This window comes from Sorex araneus, chromosome X, assembly GCF_027595985.1.
Source record: "Sorex araneus isolate mSorAra2 chromosome X, mSorAra2.pri, whole genome shotgun sequence".
Lineage (NCBI taxonomy): Eukaryota > Metazoa > Chordata > Mammalia > Eulipotyphla > Soricidae > Sorex > Sorex araneus.
Window position 1 is genome coordinate 228,491,865 of NC_073313.1, and position 21,135 is coordinate 228,512,999.

At 37.5% G+C, this 21,135-nt stretch overlaps 1 protein-coding gene and 1 non-coding gene across 5 annotated transcripts in view; one reads left to right on the forward strand and one right to left on the reverse strand.

Moving 5' to 3' along the window:
• SLC39A10 (solute carrier family 39 member 10) overlaps positions 1–21,135 on the forward strand; it is a 149,140-nt gene that overhangs the window by 109,900 nt on the left and 18,105 nt on the right. For all 4 annotated transcript variants that reach the window (XM_055123218.1, XM_055123220.1, XM_004601235.2 and 1 more), the window contains 4 exons: positions 1,193–2,220; positions 6,202–6,409; positions 14,700–14,869; positions 16,771–16,959. In XM_055123218.1, the coding sequence (XP_054979193.1) occupies positions 1,193–2,220; positions 6,202–6,409; positions 14,700–14,869; positions 16,771–16,959 (1,595 nt within the window). The remainder of the gene's footprint in view (positions 1–1,192; positions 2,221–6,201; positions 6,410–14,699; positions 14,870–16,770; positions 16,960–21,135) is intronic.
• Positions 8,330–8,457, reverse strand: LOC129400678 (small nucleolar RNA SNORA24). The gene has a single exon (XR_008627865.1). It is a non-coding gene; the product is annotated as a small nucleolar RNA SNORA24 (small nucleolar RNA).

The following is a 21,135-nucleotide window of genomic DNA, read 5'->3' on the forward strand; positions in this document are numbered from 1 at the left end:
TGGGGAAGTGGGTGTTTGGGATAGGAGCAGGGGTGTCTTTTGGGGAGGTACCCAGCATGGCTTAGGACTTAGCTCTGCCTCTGTGCTCAGGAATTGCTTCTAGGAGTGCTGGAGATCGGACAAGGTTGGTAGCATGCACGGCAAGTTCCTTACCTCAGGCATTAACTCTCAGCACTTCTTCCTAATTTTATATTGTTCAGTTTCTTCGATTTATTTGTCTGTGCTTATACCAAGTTCCATACTATATTTACCTGGCAGTGTAAGCATTCCTGTTATGTCCTTCACAAAGATTTTGATTACTGTTGGCCTCTGAGTTCCTATAAACAGTAAAAACATCACTTTTCATAAAATAACTTATTTGGTTTTCAGGAATTATACTGGATTAATAACTCATCAGCCATGATCACAATATAGTCATTCATTTAGGTCTTTAATTTCTCAATAGTATGTTATCTTTTTTGTATGAATATCTTATGTTTGCTACTGTAACTGATACTGTTTTCTAATTATTAGGAATATAGTTGCTTGAAGTAATTCTTATACCCAAAACTAAACTAACAATTTTTATAGTTTGTTTTAAAGTTTCTAAATACCCAGTCTAGCTGTGAATGACATTTTCATTTCTGAATGCCCTGTCACACTGACCAGGGCTAGGTTAGGGATCAGACTTTTCTGTAAAGATCAGATAAGAAGAAAACCAGTCATCCGGAAGCCACGGGGTGGGGGGGGCATGGGGGTAGGGCGGAGGGCAGAGGGAGCTCCAGACCACACCTTGTTCTTGGGTGGATCCTGTGTGCCAGTTTTTACTTTTGTCCTACCACCCAGTTGTTTGTCAAGCCCAGAAAAGGCCGGTTTGTATGAGGAAGTGGGGGTCGGGGTGGGGGTAGGAGGGAATGACCAGGCCATACCCTGCGGTGCCTCAGGGGCTGTCCCTACAAGGCCTTATATTTTGTCTTGATCCCGATGCAGCTGAGGGGACCATCCATGATTCATGGGCCTGGAACCAGGGCCAGCAGCATGCTGGGCAAGCACCTTGCCTCTTGTGCTCTTTCTCTAGCCCCCCAGGGATGATTTTTAGCCATGGAAAAATGGTCAAAACCTTTGCTTAGCAAAAAGATTGCTAGAGAATTTATGGCCCTTGGATATGTCTGAGTGTAAACTAATGATTGCCTCTCTGTTTACTTCCCTTTAGGAAAAATAGAAATGAAGGTACATATGCACACAAAATTTTGCCTCATCTGTTTGCTGACTTTTATTTTCCACCACTGCAACCATTGCCATGAAGGACATGACCATGGCTCTGAAGACCATCACAGACACCATTATGGGGTAACAGAATCGGAGTCAAGCAAACTTCCAGTGCCAGATGCGGAAAATGAAAAAAAATACTATATTGAAAAACTTTTTGACCGTTATGGTGAAAATGGAAGATTATCGTTTTTTGGTCTGGAGAAACTTTTGACAAACTTGGGCCTTGGAGAGATCAAAGTAGTTGAGATCAATCATGAGGAGCTTGGTCACGATCATGTCTCTCACTTAGATATTTTGGCAGTTCAGGAGGGAAAGCATTTTCACTCACATAATCACCAGCATTCCCATAACCATTTAAATTCAGAAAACCAAACTGTGACCAGCGTATCAACAAAAAGAAATCATAAGTGTGATCCAGAGAAAGAGACAATTGAAGTGTCTGTCAAGTCTGATGAGAAACACATGCACGACCGTAATCATCACCTGTGCCGTCACCACTGTTTGCATCATCACCTTGATCATAACGCGACTCGCCATCTTCCTAATGATTCCAGTACTCAGAGTGAGCGTGGGGAGCCCAGTCACGGACCTTCAACAGAGACCAATAAGACACAGGAACAGTCTGACAGTAAAGTACCAAAAGAAAAAAAGAGGGACAGGAAAAGGAAGAAAATTCATGACAATTCTGAGGTCAATACACCAGGTTTCCCCACTAACAGTGGTCAGGGTGCACGGTATGAGCATAATCGGGTCCACAAACCTGATCGTGTACATAATGCAGGTCATTCTCATGGCCATCTTCCAGAACATAATGGTCATGATCCTGGCCATGGACACCAAGTTTTTGATCCCGATAATGAAGGTGAACTTCGACATACTAGGAAGCGAGAAGCACCACATAATAAAAAAAGTGCAATTTATACAGCTGCTAGTCACAAAGATCATAATGACGATGACCGCCAACATGAGGTGAGCGTTAGAAGGTTTGCTCTGTGATTCTTGGTTTTGTGAAGCTTTTCAGTTAATGAGAAAAGTGACAATGGAATAATCCATTATCCAAACTTATTTTTTAGGTAATGTTCCTCAACTAAATGATATTAAGGAATTAAGATCAGATTAAAGATTTCTGTCTATATTTTTGTTCTCAAAATTAGGTTTAATAATTGTTTGAATTATTGTAATGGTATCACACATGTTTTGAAGGTCCCAAGTTAAGTTTTATAACTCCAATAGTAATGGAATGATTTTTCTTTTAAATTTTTCATGTTCTTTGAAATATTTTGTGTTTGTTTTCTTCGTTTTAAATGAATTGCCTTAAATATATTTTAGTTCATTGAAGATATGCCAACAAGTCTTATTTATTCTAATTTTAGCAGTCTTCCTGAAGTTTAGAAAAAATTTGTTGAATGCATGTATATTACAGATATACATACGTATATATAACATATATTTATATGTGTGTGCCACTTTACATGCCATATGTGTATGAGAGAGAGAGAAAGAGAAAGGGGGAGTATTATCTAATGTGGAAAAATAACCTCACCCTGTGTATTTTCTCGATTCCTCATGTAAGTATATATCTTTGTATTTCTTCTCTGAATAAGGCATCATTTTTTTTTTTTTAATTTAACTGAATCACCGTGAGATAATTGCAAGCTTTCATGTTTGGGTTACAGTCTCAAAATGATCAAACACCCATCCCTTCACCAGTGCACATTCCCCACCACTGATATCCTGGGTATACCACCCCCCCTTTCCTACCCTCCCCCTGCCTCCATGGCAGACAATATTCCCCATACTCTCTCTCTACTTTTGGGCATTATGGCTTGCAACACAGACACAGAGGTCATCATGTTTGGTCCATTACCTACTTCCGGCACACATCTCCCATCCCAAATGGGTCCTCCAGCCATCATTTTCTTAGTGATCTCTTCTCTATTCCATTTGCCTTCTCCCCTCCGCTCATGAAGCAGTCTTCCAGCTATGGGGCAATCCCCCTGGCCCTTGTATCTACTGTCCTTGGGTGTCAGCCTCATGTGATGCTACTCTGCATTCCACAAATGAGTGCAGTCCCTCTATATTTGTCCCTCTCTTTCTGACTCATTTCACTTAGCATGATACTCTCCATGTCTATTCATTTATAAGCAAATTTCATAACTTCATCTCTCCTAACAGCTACAAAGTATTCCATTGTGTATATGTAGCAAAGTTTCTTTAACCAGTCATCTGTTCTAGGGCACTTGGGTTGTTTCCATATTTTGGCTATTGTGAACAGTGCTGCGATGAATATATAGGTACAGATGTCATTTCTACTGTGCTTTTTTGCATCCTCGGGATATATTCCTAAGAAGTGGTATTGTGGGGTCATATGGAAGCTCAATTTGTAGTGTTTGAAGGACTGTCCATATTGTTTTCCAGAAAGGCTGGACCAGTGGACATTCCCACCAATAGTGAAAGAATGTCCCTTTTTCCCCACATCCACGCCAGCACTGGTTGCTTTTGTTCTTTTGAATGTTAAGGCATCATTTTTATTAGGCCTTTAGCAGTTGTAAATACTCACTTTAACATATATTCCTTATATTAAAAATAGCATAATTAAAATCTATTTACGTTTAAACAAATATTTTTACTAATATGGGTAGTAGTATAAACTTTAAATATTTTTATTATTGTTCTGTCAGATTTTTAGAGTGTGCATCATTAGAACTGTTGATTTTGACTCTGCAGGTCTAATGTATACAGGAAATTTTCTCAGTGTTTTTGGTAGCATTTTATGCACTGAATTAGGCTGCACATCATTTTGATTAAGATTTACGAAGAGGTCCTGAGCAATAGTACAGTGGGTAGACCATTCGAACACCTTGCACAAGCTGACACGGATTCTATCCCCGGCATCCTGAATATGATTCCCTGAGCACTGCCAGGAGTGATTCCTGACCTCAGAGTCAGTAATATGTCAGTAATATGTCCTGCCAAATGTGGCCCAAAAACAAGAAACAGAAATTATAATAAAAGTAAAAGATGAGTGATTTTGTTTGCTTCTAGGTTTTAATTTTTTGTTTCTGTGCCAGAGATAAAATAATGAGCTTGTAGGTCAGTAAGCATGATTGTAAGTTAGAATGGATATGTATGAATGAGGCAATATCATCCTTGCCTTAATTTTGGATTTGTTTGTACTCTATATTGGACTTACCCATTGGTTGCAATTTTTTTTGCTTTGTTTTGCACTTAATATGTTGATGCATGTGCTGCAATTTGTGTTATTTAAGCCACAGCCAAATGTGAGCCACAGGTGATATGCAACCACATTAGTGTGTTGAAATAACAGCATATGAAGCTGCCTTTTCATCTTTTAAATTTAGTCTTCCTCAGTCTAATATTCTTTGGGGTACCTGAGGTGGTGAAGATGTCTATGTTGTGGCAATATTTTGGGGCTTTGGGGTTTTGATATTTATTCTTTTACTTACTTTTTTTTAAAAAATTGAATCACCATGAGAAAAGTTACAAAGCTCTCAGATTTATGTCTCAGTCATACAATGATCAAAAACCCATCCCTTTACCAGTACACATGTTCCACCACCAAGAACCCCAGTATACCCCCCAACCTACCCACCCCCCAGCCTGTGTGGCTGATGATTTTCACTTTATTTCTCTTAGCTTTGATTACATGCAATATTTCAACAGAAAACTCACTATTTTTATTCGGAATTTTCCCCCAACAATCAGACCTGCTGAAAAGGCATCATTTGATAATTTGTTTTCCATTGCTGAGTATGAAGAGCATATGAGGTCACAGGGCCACAACAGTGGCTGTGCAGTTTTGGATTTCTGGTATTTTAATAATTAAGTCCAGAGAAATTTCTGCCAGAAGTTGCGTCACTACAAGCTGGCACCTCTGGTTAGTGGGCTCAATAAGATGACGGTCGCCACGCTGGTGCCAAAAGGAAAGGCCTAGAGAGAAAAACCTTCCCCCTCCCATGGCGGCATGGGGCTGTCGCTTAGTTCACAGTCTAGAGGCATTTCTGCAAGAAGCCGTTGGGTTCTGAAAGTAGTTGGTGGGCCTCCCGAATCATGGTATTTTAGGAGTGAGGAGCTGCTTGTGTGTGGCCGCTCCAGATCTCATCTGGGCGGAGAGTGTGCCGGTAACGCCCCCTCCCCCCATCCCGAGAACTCCCGTGTGCCTCGTTGTTTTTTTTTTTTTTTTTTTGAGGGGGTTTACGCCATACCTAGTTGTTCTCAGGCCTTACTCCTTTCTCTCTGCCTTGGAGTCACTCCTGGGGGAGATTGGGAGACCATATGGGGTGCCAGGGATCAGCTTGGGGCTAGACGCATACAAGGCAAATGCCTTACCCACAGCTATACTATATCGCTCTGGCCCTATCATTGTAATTTTTTTTTCTTTTTGGGTCACACCTGGTGATGCACAAGGGTTACTCTTGGCTTTACTCAGGAGTTACTCCTGGCGGTACTCGTGGGACCATATGGGATGCTGGGAATTGAACCCGGGTTGGCCGCATGCAAGGCAAACACCCTACCCGCTGTGCTATCACTCCAGCCCCCTAGCATGGTAATATTTTAAAGCACTCTAGATATTTGACAGATTCTAAATACTTGTTTCACAAATAAGAATCTTGACTCACTGATTGCAATTTGACTAGGGAAAGTATTTTTCCCATCCCCCACCCCCACATAAGAATATTGGGAATATTGTTGTGAGTTATTACTATTGATGGCAGAAAGTCATTATTTTTCATATGCCAGAGTAGAAAATGGTTGAAATCCATAAGTTATTTTGGGTAATGATTTTAAATGTTAATTTTAATTGCTATCACCAAAGCTTTATTTGTAATAGATGTTTGTGTGTTACATATTCACAGATGTTTCAATTAGATAGTAATTCTTTTTGCATACTCAAAACACTTTCACATAATTGTTTCTATTTCTTTGCAGTGTTTGAATGTCACTCAGTTGCTAAAATACTATGGACATGGTGCCAATGCTCCAATCTCACCTGATTTATTCACTTGCCTTTGCCCTGCTTTGTTATATCAAATTGACAGCAGACTTTGTATTGAGCATTTTGATAAACTTATAGTTGAAGACATAAATAAGGATAAAAATTTGGTTCCTGAAGATAAGGGAAATATAGGGGCATCAGGTAAGAAAATTTTGATTTTTCTCCTAAAATAGTCTGAGAAAAATAAATTGGTGATTGGTTTTTGTTTGTTTGCTTGTTTTTTGGTGGTGGAGATGATGAGGTTGGCCATACTTGGTAGTGTTCAGGGGCTTTTCCTAGCTTTCTGCTAAAGAGAGACCCCCACCCAGACCCCCACAGTCCAGGGTGATAGTACAACAGGTAGACGTTTGCCTTTCACGTGGCTGAGCTGGATTTGATCCCCCAAGCTTTGCCGGGACTAATTCCTGAGTGCAGAGCCAGGAGTAATCCTTGACTGTTATCAGTGTGACCCAAAAAAGAAAAAAGAAAGAGTGCCCTCTGGTTGTGCTCAGGGGATCATATATGGTGCCAGGTTTGTGGTCACAGCAGTCTGCAAGGCAAGTACCATAAAACTTCTGCTCTGTCTCTCCCAGCCCAGGAAAGGAAATATTTTTTTTTTTTGCTTTTTGGGTCACACCCAATGATGCACAAAGAGCCCTTCTCGCTCTGCACTCAGGAATTACTCCTGGTAGTGCTCAGGGAACCATATGAAGTGCTGGGAATTGAACCAGGGTCGGCCTCGTGCAAGGCAAATGCCCCCCCGCCCCTGTGCTAATGCTCCATCCCCAAGAAAGTAAATCTTAATTGTGTTTTTCCTGTTGACCTTCAGTATGTATTTTTGTTTGTTTGGGGGCCACACCTGCCAGTGTTCAAAGCCGATTTCTGACTCTATGCTCAGGGATCACTCCTGGCAGTTTCAGGGGACCATATGGGGTGCCAGGCATTGAACTCCCGTCGGCCGTGTGCAAGCGAACGCCCCACTCACTGTACTATCACTCTGGCCCCAACTTTCAATATGTTTTATTTAATCAGCTTTCTTTATTTGTGAGGATTGTGGTCACACATGACAGTTGCTCAGTGTGAGGTTGGGGGAACTGTGGTGCCGGGCTTTTAATTGAGGTCAGCTGCCTGGAAGGGGAGTGCTTTAACCCTCATCTTCTCTCTCCCGCCCGCAACAGATGGTTTAGATTGTGTATATTTAGAAATGATTGGGGGAATACATGTTTGTGATAAATGGATTTTTCTTGATGGACAAATGTGATTAATAATATCCACCTAATTAAAGGTATTTGGTGTTAGAATGACTTTATCAAAGTTGAGGGCCTCTGGAGAAAAGCAGTGGAAAGGGAAGCCAGCATATATGATAAACTTTAGGCCTCAGAAATGTCCCCTGCTTCATCACTAACACTTCCTACTGACTCTGACGTGTCTTCTAAGGTAAAACCTAAACTCTAAAAATATCTCCATAGGCTGTTTGGTCATCATACCCATTTAACTCCACCTTGATGTTCATAGGTATTTTCTGCCTACTATTTCCAACATTATCACCCCTCACAGATTTTGTACCTTTTATTGAGCCCTATGTTAGTTTATTCTTCCTATAAAAATTGCAAAATCTTTTTTCACTTATAATTTTTGTTTACATCTCCCTCTTCCCTCCTCATATAATCAGTCTGTAAGTACACTGGAGTCTTCTCTCACTTTGTTATTTTCCTAAGTGGTGCCAGGGGTGGAAGCCAGGGCATGATACATGCTAGGCCCTGTTGTTGAGCTGCATGTTCAGCCCTTTGAGTCTTCCCTTAAGTTTTATCCACTCCCTTGTGATTTTGGTTCACGTTCTTTTTGGTTCGTTATTGAATTGTTGAAACAGCTTTATAGCCTTTCCTATTTGTTATTTTGCCTCTGTGCATCTGTCATCATTAGCATTTTAGCTAGATTTATCTTTCTAAAATGAAAATGAGTTTCTCTGATACCATTTTTCTTTATACTGACACGCTAGATGGATATATATTTGTTTCTTTTCTTTTTTTTTCTTCCTGTTTCTTTTTTTTCTCTTTTTCTTTTTTCTTTTTTTCTTCTGTGGAATGTTCCTTTTTGCGGGTCAGAATCTGATACTAATGAAATGGTGACAGCTTTGCCAATCAACAGGATTGGCTCCCTGGCCAGCAAGGAAGGTTTCCACAGTCGACTGGTCCCAAAGACACAAGGTGGTGTTTTGTTTTGGGGTCACATCCAGCTGTGCTCAGGTCTCACTTCCACCTCTGTGCTTAGATATTACTCCTAGCAAGACTGCTGGGACCATATATGTGTAGTGCATGGGATTGAACCAAATTGGTCGCATGCTAGTCAAGAGCCCTACCTGCTCTGGTCCAAACACAGTGTATTTTTATTTATTAATAGGCATATAGATGCTCTTGTACACTCAATTCATGTAGTAGTCCTACATCACAGTAGTCCTTTGAGATAGAGACTATTATCTTAATAATTCTTTGAAGGTTTCATAAGCAAGTGATAATGCTAGTATTCATTTTACTTATGCTAAGTGGTTTGCTAGGTTTTTTTCTTTCCTCATTAAACTTTGATTTACTATTTTCTAAATTATTGTGTGAGGAAACAGTTACATGGTTCTTGTTTTTACAGATAAGATAGCTGAGACATACACTCAATACCCCTATTGCAAGCCACAACACCCAATTGGAGATAGAGAGATCAAAAGGGAATACCCTGCCACAGAGGCAGGGTGGGGTGGGGGGGAGATGGGATTAGGGGGTGGGAGGGATACTGGGTTTATTGGTAGTGGAGAATGGGCACTGGTGGAGGAATCTGTTTGCGAACAATCTATGAGGGAAAAACAAGCTCGAAAATGTGAATCTGTATCTGTACCCTCATGGTGATTCACTAATTAAAGAATAAATTAAAAAAAAAGATAGCTGAGGCATAGCATAGTGTAACTTGCTCACAATTCCCACACTTGATAAATGACAAAGCCTTTTAACCCTGTTTTGTCTGATAAATCCTGACAGTAATTACTAAAGTTAATAAATTGATAAGTCTGAAATTAATTGAAAATGGAAGATGAGCCTGAAAGAGCAGAATTTTTTAAAATGTCAAAATAGAAAAGTATGCTCAGATTTCTATCTTATGTGTGTTTAAAAATATCACACATCTGGACTGGAGCATTAATACAGTAGGTAGGGCACTTGCCTTTCATGTGCCTAACTTGGCTTTGATCCGTGGCATCCCATACGGTCCCCAGGCCCACCAGGATTGATATGAGAGCTCAGCCAGGAGTAAACCCTGAGCACTGCCCGGTGTGATACCAAAACAAACAGGGAAAAGCAATATCACATTTCACATGTTATAAGAATTCTGTTTCTATGTGGGATAGAGAGATCCCTTGAAGCTTAAAAGAGCACAAATAAAAGAAAGCCACTTAATAGAGAACTGAAGTCTCCCAGGTAGCTACATTTCTGTTTCTGGTTAATTTCTTTACAATTGAAAAATCTTAGAAGAACTAAATTAAATAGCCTACTGTTTATTCTAATTTTATGCTGCACTAAACACTTTTATAAGGATATTTAATGTGCTAACTTCACATGTTAGGCACTTTTATTTACTTCATTTGCTGAGGGATAGAGGCTTTGAGACATTAAGTCACTAATCCAGGTCATCTAGCTGCCAGGTAACAGAACTGTGATAAATTAAAGTAGTACTCATTCCGAGCTCAGAATTGTAACTGGCATGCTGTACATTTATGGTATGTTTTACTGCTTCCTGTGGAAAGGTTTTTAAAAAACTTTTAGTCAAAGTGAATTCACTTTTGTTGAAGTAATGTTAATAATATGTTTCGGGTGTACAACATTATGAATAGATATGTATATTTTATATCACCATAAAAAAGCCTAGCTTTTGTCCTTTAATATATGCAGTTGATCACTTTTATCCAATTCAACCTTCCTTTTTCCTACTTAGGTAACTGCTATTTTATCTCACACTTAAAGTCTTATAATCTAAATTGTTTATTTTGTTTGTTCACTAGCTTTGTTTATCTCCCAGGCATGTACAGAATTTTTCACATATCAGTGAAGGGTTCTTGGGTATATGTAAGTAGACTATAAATGAAGGGAGAAAGGGGAGTTGATTGTAGGAGCATTTTGATACTGCTACGTTTTGACACTATATAGATCATGCAGACAGAATAAGTGATAGCAATAAATTTTGGTATAAATATTGCTGTAAGGATAGATAAGTGAAAAACCAACAACAAATGTCTTACATAAGCCAGCTGTGTCTAGTCTTGTATGAGCAATAAGGCAGAAACAGAGGCGTCAGACTAGATTTGAATTCCGATCTTTGGATTGATGGACTGTTTTCTCTTTCCTGGCTTCATGCTCACTGAACTTTGTAGATGAGTAAACTTAAAGAGCCACTCTCTCTCAGGTACTTCTAAATCCTCACTGTGCTGAAAGAAAAGGGGAAGCTAGATCTGAGATTATAATATAAAAATCCAGTTGTTCTTTTTTTCTGCTTCTTTTGGGTTACACCTGGCGATGCACAGGAGTTATTCCTGGTTCTGCACTCAGGAATTACTCCTGGCGGTGCTCAGGGGACCATATGGGATGCTGGGATTAGAACCCGGGTCGGCCGCGTGCAAGGCAAACGCCCTACCCGCTGTGCTGTCACTCCAGCCCCCAAAATCCAGTAATTCTTAACGGAGATAAATGTAGAGTGACAAGATGGTTATATCTGGAATAAAAATTGATAACTTTTTATTTGCAAGTCTTCTGAAAAATTTGAGTTTCATAAAACAGCTATATTACTAATAGTGAATATTGATTAGTTGTTTGCAGTGGTTATTAGCATTGTCAGAAATGAGGCATGAATTAATTATGTTCTGATAGATGTTAATAATTGTTACAGAAAATGACCTACTAGTAATTATTTTTAATGACTGCTGCACCATTAAGAAAGGTTAACTTGTTCTATATAAATCTCCCATAGTGACACAACTACTACCTCATTAACTGTTCAAAGACTGCTGTAAACCAAATATGCTATATGCTATGTATGGGAGAAATCGTTTGTTTCACAAGATTGGCTCATTTAGTCATAGAGTTGACCCTCACTTAATTACCAAGAGAGGCTGTGAATAGACCGCTAAGCATTTTCTGCCAATTAAAATGCTGAAACAGTGTAGAAAACTGCCATCTTGCACATGCTTTGAACCAAGTTAATTAGAAAGTTTCCACAGATGAGCGCTTCTTTTTAAAAGAATGCATTTTCTCTCTAGATAATGAGAAAGGGAGTTGGTGAATAACTAAGCTTGAAGACCTTTAACGTTTTAAGTGACCTAATTTGCAGAATAAGTGAAGCTTGTTTCAACGGAAGGTTTTGTTTTGTTTTGGGTTTTTTTTTTTTTTGGTATTCCATATAGTATCTTGGTACATATAAAGAAAATATTTTGGTTGTTGCAGTTAATGGTTTTCATACCATTATTTTGGTATATGTTTTTTTACAAGATGCTTTTCATTGTGATTTTCTTTATATAAAACAAATTGTGACTGGAAAAGCACAGTGATTTAAATAGAAATCAGAGCATTGTGTTCTGGAATCGCCTTTTTAAAACATTTCACCTAGGAAGTAATGACAGTGTTTATATAAATTCAGATGTGAATCGTATTAATTTAAAAATAAGTACATAGCAGAGGAAGGTATTTCAAGTACAGTAAGTTTAAAACAACTTTACTTCTTAGGTTAAAAGGACTGTAATTTTCTTTGAAGAATTTTATTAAGAGAATGACTTAAACTTTTAGTGCTAAACAGACAAACTACTATAAAATCTGACCAGTCAATCAGCAAAAGAAAACAAGTATGTGTTATTATGCGCTAATTCTAAGAGAATAGTGAATGGCATGTCTGTTTTATTAATGAAAGAGTTATCATGTCATAGTTACACTCAAAATAATATAATAAATATGGACCATATGTGTTACTAGGAATAGAAGCTGAGGGGGATACATGCAAGCAAGTATTCTATCCACTGTACTATCTCTCTCACCCTGGATATTTTCTAATTTATCTGAATTGAAAAATTTCTTGCCACTGGCAAAAATAGGTAATAATTTCTTAATGGTACATAAATAGCTTAGCCTGCTTTTAAATATATTTTTAGATGGCATTGTGATAAGTATGACAATATTCTTCTAATTTTGTGTAGTTTATTTTGTTTGTTGATGTTAATATTTCTCAAAGTATTTTCTCCAAGATTCTGGGTTATTATGATACATCATATGTAATATGTATTAATACACTATGCATAATGTGTCTGGTGCATTATAATAGATTCCATGTTCAAGTAAGTTTGAAACATGTAGCGTATTGTGTTTCACTTGGGAGAGATCATGGATTTTTTTTTTTTTTAAATTTATTTATTTTTAATTAGAGAATCACCGTGAGGGTACAGTTACAGATTTATACACTTTTGTGCTTATACTTCCCTCATACAAAGTTTGGGAACCCATCCCTTCACCAGTGCCCATTCTCCACCACCCGTAAACCCAGTGTCCCTCCCACCCTCCCCAATCCCATCTCCCCCCCACCCCACCCTGCCACTGTGGCAAGGCATTCCCTTCTGTTTTCTCTCTCTAATTAGCTGTTGTGGTTTGCAATAAAGGTGTTGAGTGGCCGCTGTGCTCAGTCTCTAGCCCTCATTCAGCCCGCAACTCCCTTCCCCCACAGATTATGGATTCTTGATCTCTTGACGGGCCCTGGCGTGTGCCCTGTCCTGGAGGATGTTCTTTATGCTTGGTGAAGAATTCAGCACTTTGGAGTGGGTTCCTTATACGTGTCTACTAATTCTAGTTCTTCCAGTTTTTCAGTTAGGGCTCTTACTTTCTTACTGATGTTCTGTTTGCTCTGTCTGTATACGAGAGTGGGATGACGAAGTCTCCAACTACTGTTGTGTTACTCTTGAGCTTCCTCCTGAGATCTTTTAGCAGTTGTTCTTTGTCCTTCCTTTGGTGCATATATGTTAATAATCTCCTTGATGTATTGTTGTCTTAACTAGTTCCCTGCAGCAAGACTAAAAGGACAAACCCAATGTTATCCTACAGTCTGGATTTATTTTGTTTGGTACATTTTTGACCTCCTGGATCAATGCACAAGGCTTTCGAATACTGGAAAAGTTTTCTCAAATATTTCTTTCACAAGAGTTCATCCCCTTTTGCTTTTTCCTCTTTTTAGAATTTTTATGATGCACAGGTTGTTACTCTTTGTATTGTCATATAGGTATCTAAGTTTTCAATAAATTTGAAGGAAAGTTGATCAGAAATATGTGGTAGTTGGATTTAGGAGCAGAATGAAAGATACTATAGATAAATACTAAAATAAGCTGAATTTTAAAGCTAATAATATTTTTCATTTTGTTTTAGGCCATTAATAAAAAGCAATCTTGGGGCCAGAGAGATAGTAGATTGCACAAGGCAGACCAGGTTGCATTCCCTGACATCTGTATAATCCTCTGAACCTACCAAGAGTAAGCCCTGAGCTCTATTGGATATAGTTCCCCCAAAACAAACAAAATAAATTAAATAATGTAATCTAACTTTTTTAATTAAAAGTGTCCTATCACCTGAGCTTCTGGTGTGTTACCTATTTATGAATATCCTAGATGGAGAAATACCCAAAGAATTTTCCTTTCCCACCAAATTGGTGTTTTTTTGTTTTGTTTTGTATTGTTTTGTTTTTTGGGTCACTGTCACTGGTATTGGAGGATCCATGGAGGTGCTAGGGATAGAACCTGGAGCTTTTGAGTCAGAGAATGTACTTCAGTTCTTTAAACTCTTTCCCTCGCTCCATGCTTGTATTTTGATAGTGTGAAAAGATTTCTCAGATATTCTGACCCAGTTGTATTTATCCAGTCAATAATGACATTTGGGTAAGTCAAATTGTGTGTATGATGAGGTCCCTATGTGTATCCTAGGAATGTAGTGGTCTAGGCTTGTTTATGTCTTGTGATATTTACACAGTGATAAAACACCTAGTGACACATTTCTAAGAATGTGTACATCTCACTAAATGCCATGCAACTATGTGGTGAAAAAAATTTTTAAGTAGTAAATTGTACAGGAGGTCAAACTGAAAGAACAGGTGCGTTGAACATGGTATAGAGGAGAGATGATACTGAGAGAAAAATAAAACTCAATTACTTTGTGTAACATTAATAAAATACAGCTGCCATTAATAAAGTATTTTTGTTTTTCAGGTGAATATATTTTCATTTGTGGCTGATGAGTTTATTTGTATTAGAACTAGATTTACAAAGATTGGTGCATAAAATGCTTAGCTTTTTAAAATCTATTGTCTGTGACTGATTTAGTTTATGTTTTTCATTCCTTGAAGCTCTTTTGGTTTATATTTTGACTAATTTTGATTATTAATTTCTTTCCCACAGCCTGGATTTGTGGTATCATTTCTATCACCGTCATTAGCCTGCTTTCCTTGCTAGGCGTGATCTTGGTTCCCATCATTAACCAAGGATGCTTCAAATTCCTTCTCACATTCCTTGTTGCACTAGCTGTAGGAACAATGAGTGGAGATGCCCTTCTACATCTACTGCCCCATGTAAGAATGTTTTTTTAATTAAATTTTTTTTTAAATGAAAATCTTAAGAATCTAAAAGCAATTCTTTAGCAAGCTGAAGAACATGCACTTACTGTTTTATTTGCATTTAGGATGAAATCTTTTTCCCATTTGTGCAGTTTTAATAGAATATATTTGTGAAATAAATTGAATAACTGTTTAAAAATAGCAACAAAAGCTGGGAATATTAGTTTTGCTTTCACTAGCCACAGGATATGCATGTATCAAATCATGATCAACACTTTAAATATTTATAACTTCATATGATAATCATTTTAAGACTGAAATCTAAAACAAATTTGCTTTATTAGTAATTCTGAATAGGAACACTTTAAAATAAATGAATGCTCTTTTTGAGTCTGTGTTGCATAATCAGTAATGATTTAGAATAAATTTTCCAGGATTCTTAGAATGTTAATATATATAACCAGTGTGCCAAGGGATCTTTATTTGCATATAAATTTGATGATTCAAGGTATTTGTATCTTACCACTGGACTCCCTTTATGCTTTCACTTGGCATCCCAATTTTTTCTTCTAGTTGGGGACTAAAAGACATAGTTCTAGTGATAATATAATCAAAATCTCACACATATGAGTGATGAGTATCATGCTTTTCAACTTTCTATTATTTTGTTTATCAACTTTTTAAAGTCTGTCTCTTGTTTAGTATATTAGAGCCGGTATGATTGCTTTCACTGCGAATTATTAAAAAGTGGGACCTTTTCTATTCAAAATATTAAGCTGTAGTTTTGAATATTTTTTATATCCTCATCTCCCTTCAGGATTACTCAGAAGAGAGAATTTTATTTATGTGATGTATATATCCTTTCTCCCCTTCTGTACTATTGGTGAAAATTTAGATCTAGAACAATGTGTTTCCTTTTAAAAAATAAGTTTTAAAACTGTGAATATGACTTTTAAGTTGATTTATTATGTGTCATTTACTTACTTTACCCTTTATTCCCACCCCCACCCCACCCCTCCTTGCTTGCCCTGTCTTCCAGCTATCAGGAACAGCAGCAGTCTGTTTCAGAACTGGGCCTAATAGGAACAGTTAAAGTGAGAACAATGTTTTAAGTGCTGTTTAACTTAAAATTTCCTAAAAAGTCATAGTGAAATAAAGCTGTTACCTTTTTGAATGGCCTTCCCTCCCTTGAGAGATTTAGAAACCTCTTGTTGACCGCTGGCAAAGGCAAAAATATATAATGAAGTGTTAGAAAGAAAAAAAATGTTTAAAGTTAATTCTTCTAAGTTCTCTAAAATTAGTATGTAAAGCTTACTGTACATTTTAAATTTAAAAAATAATAATTTCTGTATGTGATGTAGATAATCAAATAGTGTTTAAGTTTGTTACTCTCATTAATGTTCCAGAATATTTGCAGAGGTGGCATTTTATCACTTTTTAAAAATAACTTATGACAAAAGTATTATTAAACTGTAATCAGTTTATGAAAAGTTAGATTACAGGGGGGCACAGGTGATCAGCTGTTAAATGAGTTTGTTTTATATTTACTAAATATTAGGTATATAATCATATCATGTCAATTTACAAGGTTCCTCTCTCTCCCTGTTGGCTTGGTGGGTTGTTTTATTTTGTTTTTTGTTTTTTTTTTTTTTCACTGTGGTGTATATTTAAATCCCTGCAGATATTTTAATGTATTTTTTCTGTTCCATAATGTTTACTGCTTTCTGGCCACTTTGTATAAAAAAAAAAAATTAAAGGAAAGACTACTTATATTTGAAGTGAAATAATATTGGGGGAGGGGAGACACTTTCAAATGTCAAAGGCATTTTTCTGAATCCTGTAGGAGATTATAATCTCGGATTTTAGAGGACCATTTTAATTACTTGTTGAGAAGTTTTCCTTATTCTTATTAATAGTCTCAGGGTGGACATGATCATAGTCATCAGCATGCACACGGGCACGGACATTCTCACGGACACGAATCTAAGAAGTTTTTGGAAGAATATGATGCTGTATTGAAAGGACTTGTTGCTCTTGGAGGCATTTACTTATTATTTATCATTGAACACTGTATTCGAATGTTTAAGCACTACAAACAACAGAGAGTAAGTATTTAATTGTTGAATTTTCTGTAACAGCAAACTCTCCTCCCCCAAACAAAAACACTCATAAAATTTCAAAGAAACCTTTATCTTTTTGGTAGTAGCCTTTTCTTTTGTTTTGGGGGGGTTGAGGGAAAGTTAGACCAAGTGGTACTTGGGGCGACTGCTGATCTGCTAGGGGATTTGTGTGCTCTACCTGAGCAGATCCAGAGCGCTCACATGTGAAGAAAGCATCAACTTTCTTCAGCCACCTCCTGACTCCCAATATGCTTTTCTTACAGTGTTGGTATACATTAAATCTCTATCTTCTAATCAGTTGTCTCCTGTAGAAAAACTTTGATTAACACATGGAAGTCTATTTCAGTTCGTTTGTGCTGTATCCTATCTGATTGACTTAAATAGGAAGGGAAAAGCTATCGTGTGATCTATGCTTATAAAAAGGTAAAAATGCAGAAGTGAAAGCAGGTCTCACCTATAGGTGATACTTTCAGGTATAATAGGTTTTCACTGACATGTTTTAGTGTCACACAACCCATTCCTGTATTAGAAATGTTTTGCTTTTGGTAGAAAGAATTCAGATTTGGGGACTTGAGTGATGAACCACTTGAGAAATGATTATTGCACTATCAGTTACATGCCCTGCTTGCCAGAGATCGACTATTTCATGTCTTATAAAAATAAGGCAGCTGGGCCAGAGAGCTAGTACAGCAGGTAAGGCGTGCTTGCTTGGTTCATGGCTGACATGGGGTTAGTTTACAGACTGCATTTGGTCTGCCAGGCACAGTCAGGACTGATCCCTGAGTACAGAGCCAGGAATAAACTCTGAGCACTGTTGGGCTTGCATCTTAAACCAAAGTAAATAAATATGCAAATGTAAGGAAACTATATAAAATAGATATTTTTAAACTTTAATAAAACTGAAGTTATGATGTTGAATTTTTTAACATTATGGAGCTTGGCTTCATTCCCCTCTGCTGCCTTGGTAACTTCAGTTTTGTTATTTTAGTCTAAGGATTTGTTTTCATTTCCTACTGTCCACTTATTCCCTTGCTTTGTTTCTTCCTATACCCAAAAGAGTGAGATGATTTGGCTGGCATTCATCCTTTTTTCTTCCTTTGTATGGCACCCCCTAGTTCCACTAACGTTTTAACGTAAGGGAGCATTTCATCTTTCTTATAGTTCTGTAATATTCCATTCTGTATATGTACACCATGATTTCTTTATCAGTCATCTGTGGTGTGCATTTGGCTTGTTTTCAGGTCTTGGTTTTTGCTACAATAAAAGTAGGGATGCATATATCTTTTTAATTTTTTCATATCCTTGGCCTAGATGCCCAGGAGTTGAATTGCTGGGTCATATGGTAGGTAGGTAGTTCTACTTTTAATTTTTTTGAGATGACACCGCACCATTTTGAAGAGGCTGAACCGGATGACAGTTCTGTATTTTTCACCTAAAATATTAAGTGCAATGTCTCTGCCATTCATTATGACTTATCCCCCTCCTTGTTCCCATTAGTTCACATCTGATGAGAGCTCTATTTTCAATACGTCTAACATGTCTAACATGTTTATAATTTTTTTTTTTTTTTTTTTTGCTTTTTGGGTCACACCTGGCAATGCACAGGGGTTACTCTTTGCTAATGCGCTCAGGGGACCATATGGGATGCTGGGAATTAAAGCCCAGTCGGCCGCATATAAGGCAAATACCCGCTGTGCTATCGCTCCAGCCCACATGTTTGTAATCTTAATGATCACTTTTTGTTGTCCGTTATCTTTAAATAACTTTTAGAACAGTTTTAGAAAATTTCTACATTTTAGAAATTTTGTACATTTTGGGATTGAGGCTCCCAAGTACTCAGGAGGCCTGGAGGCCACTCCCAGCAATATTGCTCAGGTCCAGCAGCGCCCCACCAGGGCTGGTGCTGGCGGATACACTAAAGACCTTTTCATGTACAGAGGATGGTCCAGCTCCTTCTCATCCTTCCAGTCTAAATGACTAGACTTTTGGAGTTCACTTTATTTTTAAAGTTTTTCTCTTTAGAACACTGTTATGATTATTATATATGATGTATAATGTCTACTTATATGACAGAACTCTTATTCTCTTAGTATATGTTATATATTTGTACAAAAACATTATGTTGTACATGTAGCAGAGCTCTGATTCCTAGTTTTAAGTTGGCTATAAGACTAATTCATTCCTCATGACTTTTGGTTGCAATTCATTGTGTGGGCCATATATCTGACCGAGTTTTGTATCACATTCTAAATATTTGGTTTTAATTGCTATATTTTAATTAGGCTATAATACATTTAGTTGCCTCCAGAGAGTAGTAGCATTGTTTTTTCAAAGGGTCATGTTGCATGTGGTTCCATGCATGGGTAAAGAACAAAACATGGTGGAAAGGACATGGGAAAAGCAATAATGACTGGAGGGAAATGAGGGACATAATAGCTGAATAATTTAGAAGAGAGATGAACTAGAGTTATAAATCAGAATGTGGAAGAAAGGTGATTAAGGTAATTATTTAAATGAGACGCTGTCAGAAAACTTAATCGTTTTTGTTTGCATTTCCATTTCTATGAGTCCCTAATTTAAAGTACAATTACGTGGAACAAAATATGTGAATTAGTTTTGGAATTGCTGTGAAGCTATTTTTATTCAATTGTATATGCCTACTAATGTTGAAATTGCAAATGTTAATTGTGTATTATATGTATGTGTATAATATACAAAATATTTTCTACATGAATATAAAATAACAGCCCCAAAGAGTTTAATACAAGTTCTTTTATAGTATATTCTTGTTCTCATTTTGATTCTCAACATCCTGGAATTAATATTCCAGGAATATATAAATATATCTAATGATATATTTATTTTGGGAAGTTAACTGATATAGGAGAATAGATATATTTGTAAACTTTAAATTGTGGAACACAGAAAACTGTAAACACCTTTAGCGGTGGAGTACTTTAAATTTAATAAAATGTTCACCTGAAGAAGGGATATGGATAGTTAAGTCATTGTATATTCTTTCTGATAAGTAGGATGTAAAAATATATAAAATTTCTTGAAGAAAACACATCAGTAACAGCAGACATTTGATGTTTATGTAGAAGAGTCAACTATTAATTAGAAGAGAGTTCTCAGAGCATACACTACATACACTAAATAAAACACCAGTTACTGATTGCTTTTAGCAGGTGGAGATTTTGAGGTTTTCTTTGGCAGGCTTTTAGGAAGTGAACAGTCAGAACTAAACAAAACCCCAATTGTTCTCTTTTTATTATTTAATTTCTGAGTTCTGCTTCACTGACTTCTGACCTGTCACTGGCCCCTTGCCTTCATTTTTCTTCCTCTCTTTAACTCATGACAGCTGGATTCTCTTTTTCAATGTTACCCTATTATGTTATTATTATTACCATTATTTACTTTTGAACACTTGTATCTTTTCAATTCTTGCTATCTCTTGCTATGAGGGTAGACGGTGCAAAGCATAGTAATTATTATTTTTCATAATTCTTTTTTTTTTTTTTTTTGCTTTTTGGGTCACACCTGGCACAGGGGTTTCTCCTGGCTCTGCACTCAGGAATTACTCCTGGCGGTGCTCAGGGGACCATATGGGATGCTGGGAATCGAACCCGGGTCAGCCGCGTGCAAGGCAAACGCCCTACCCGCTGTGCTATTGCTCCAGCCCCAATTTCTCATAATTCTGTTAGAAGTTTTAGCTGGTTCAGTCAGACTGTTCTGCTCCACTTGCCATCGACTAGTCAGTTATTGTTTCACATTCAAATTCAGCTGGCCTAGAGTGTTGAACATGGTAGGACCGGGAAGTTCAAAGAATTCCTCCTTTTGTATCTTTATCTTGGTGCTCCTCCACTTGGACTCTTCATAATCTACACTGAACAGCTTCCCTGAGCGGCAAGCTTCCCTAGGCAAGAGCAAAACATCCCAGTCTAAAGCCAGGCCTGGTAATTCATCACTTCACTTGTATAGATCAAAGCAAGGCACAAGACCAGCCAGAACCTAGGAAGAAAGAGGGGATAGATGCCACCACTTAGAGTCGGGAAGAGTGACCATATAGAAAGGAAGGAAGAAATGGATGGTGACTTACAGACTAATGTGAACTCAACTTGATTTAAGAAGCTTACTTAGCAGTTTAAGGGCTTAAATATC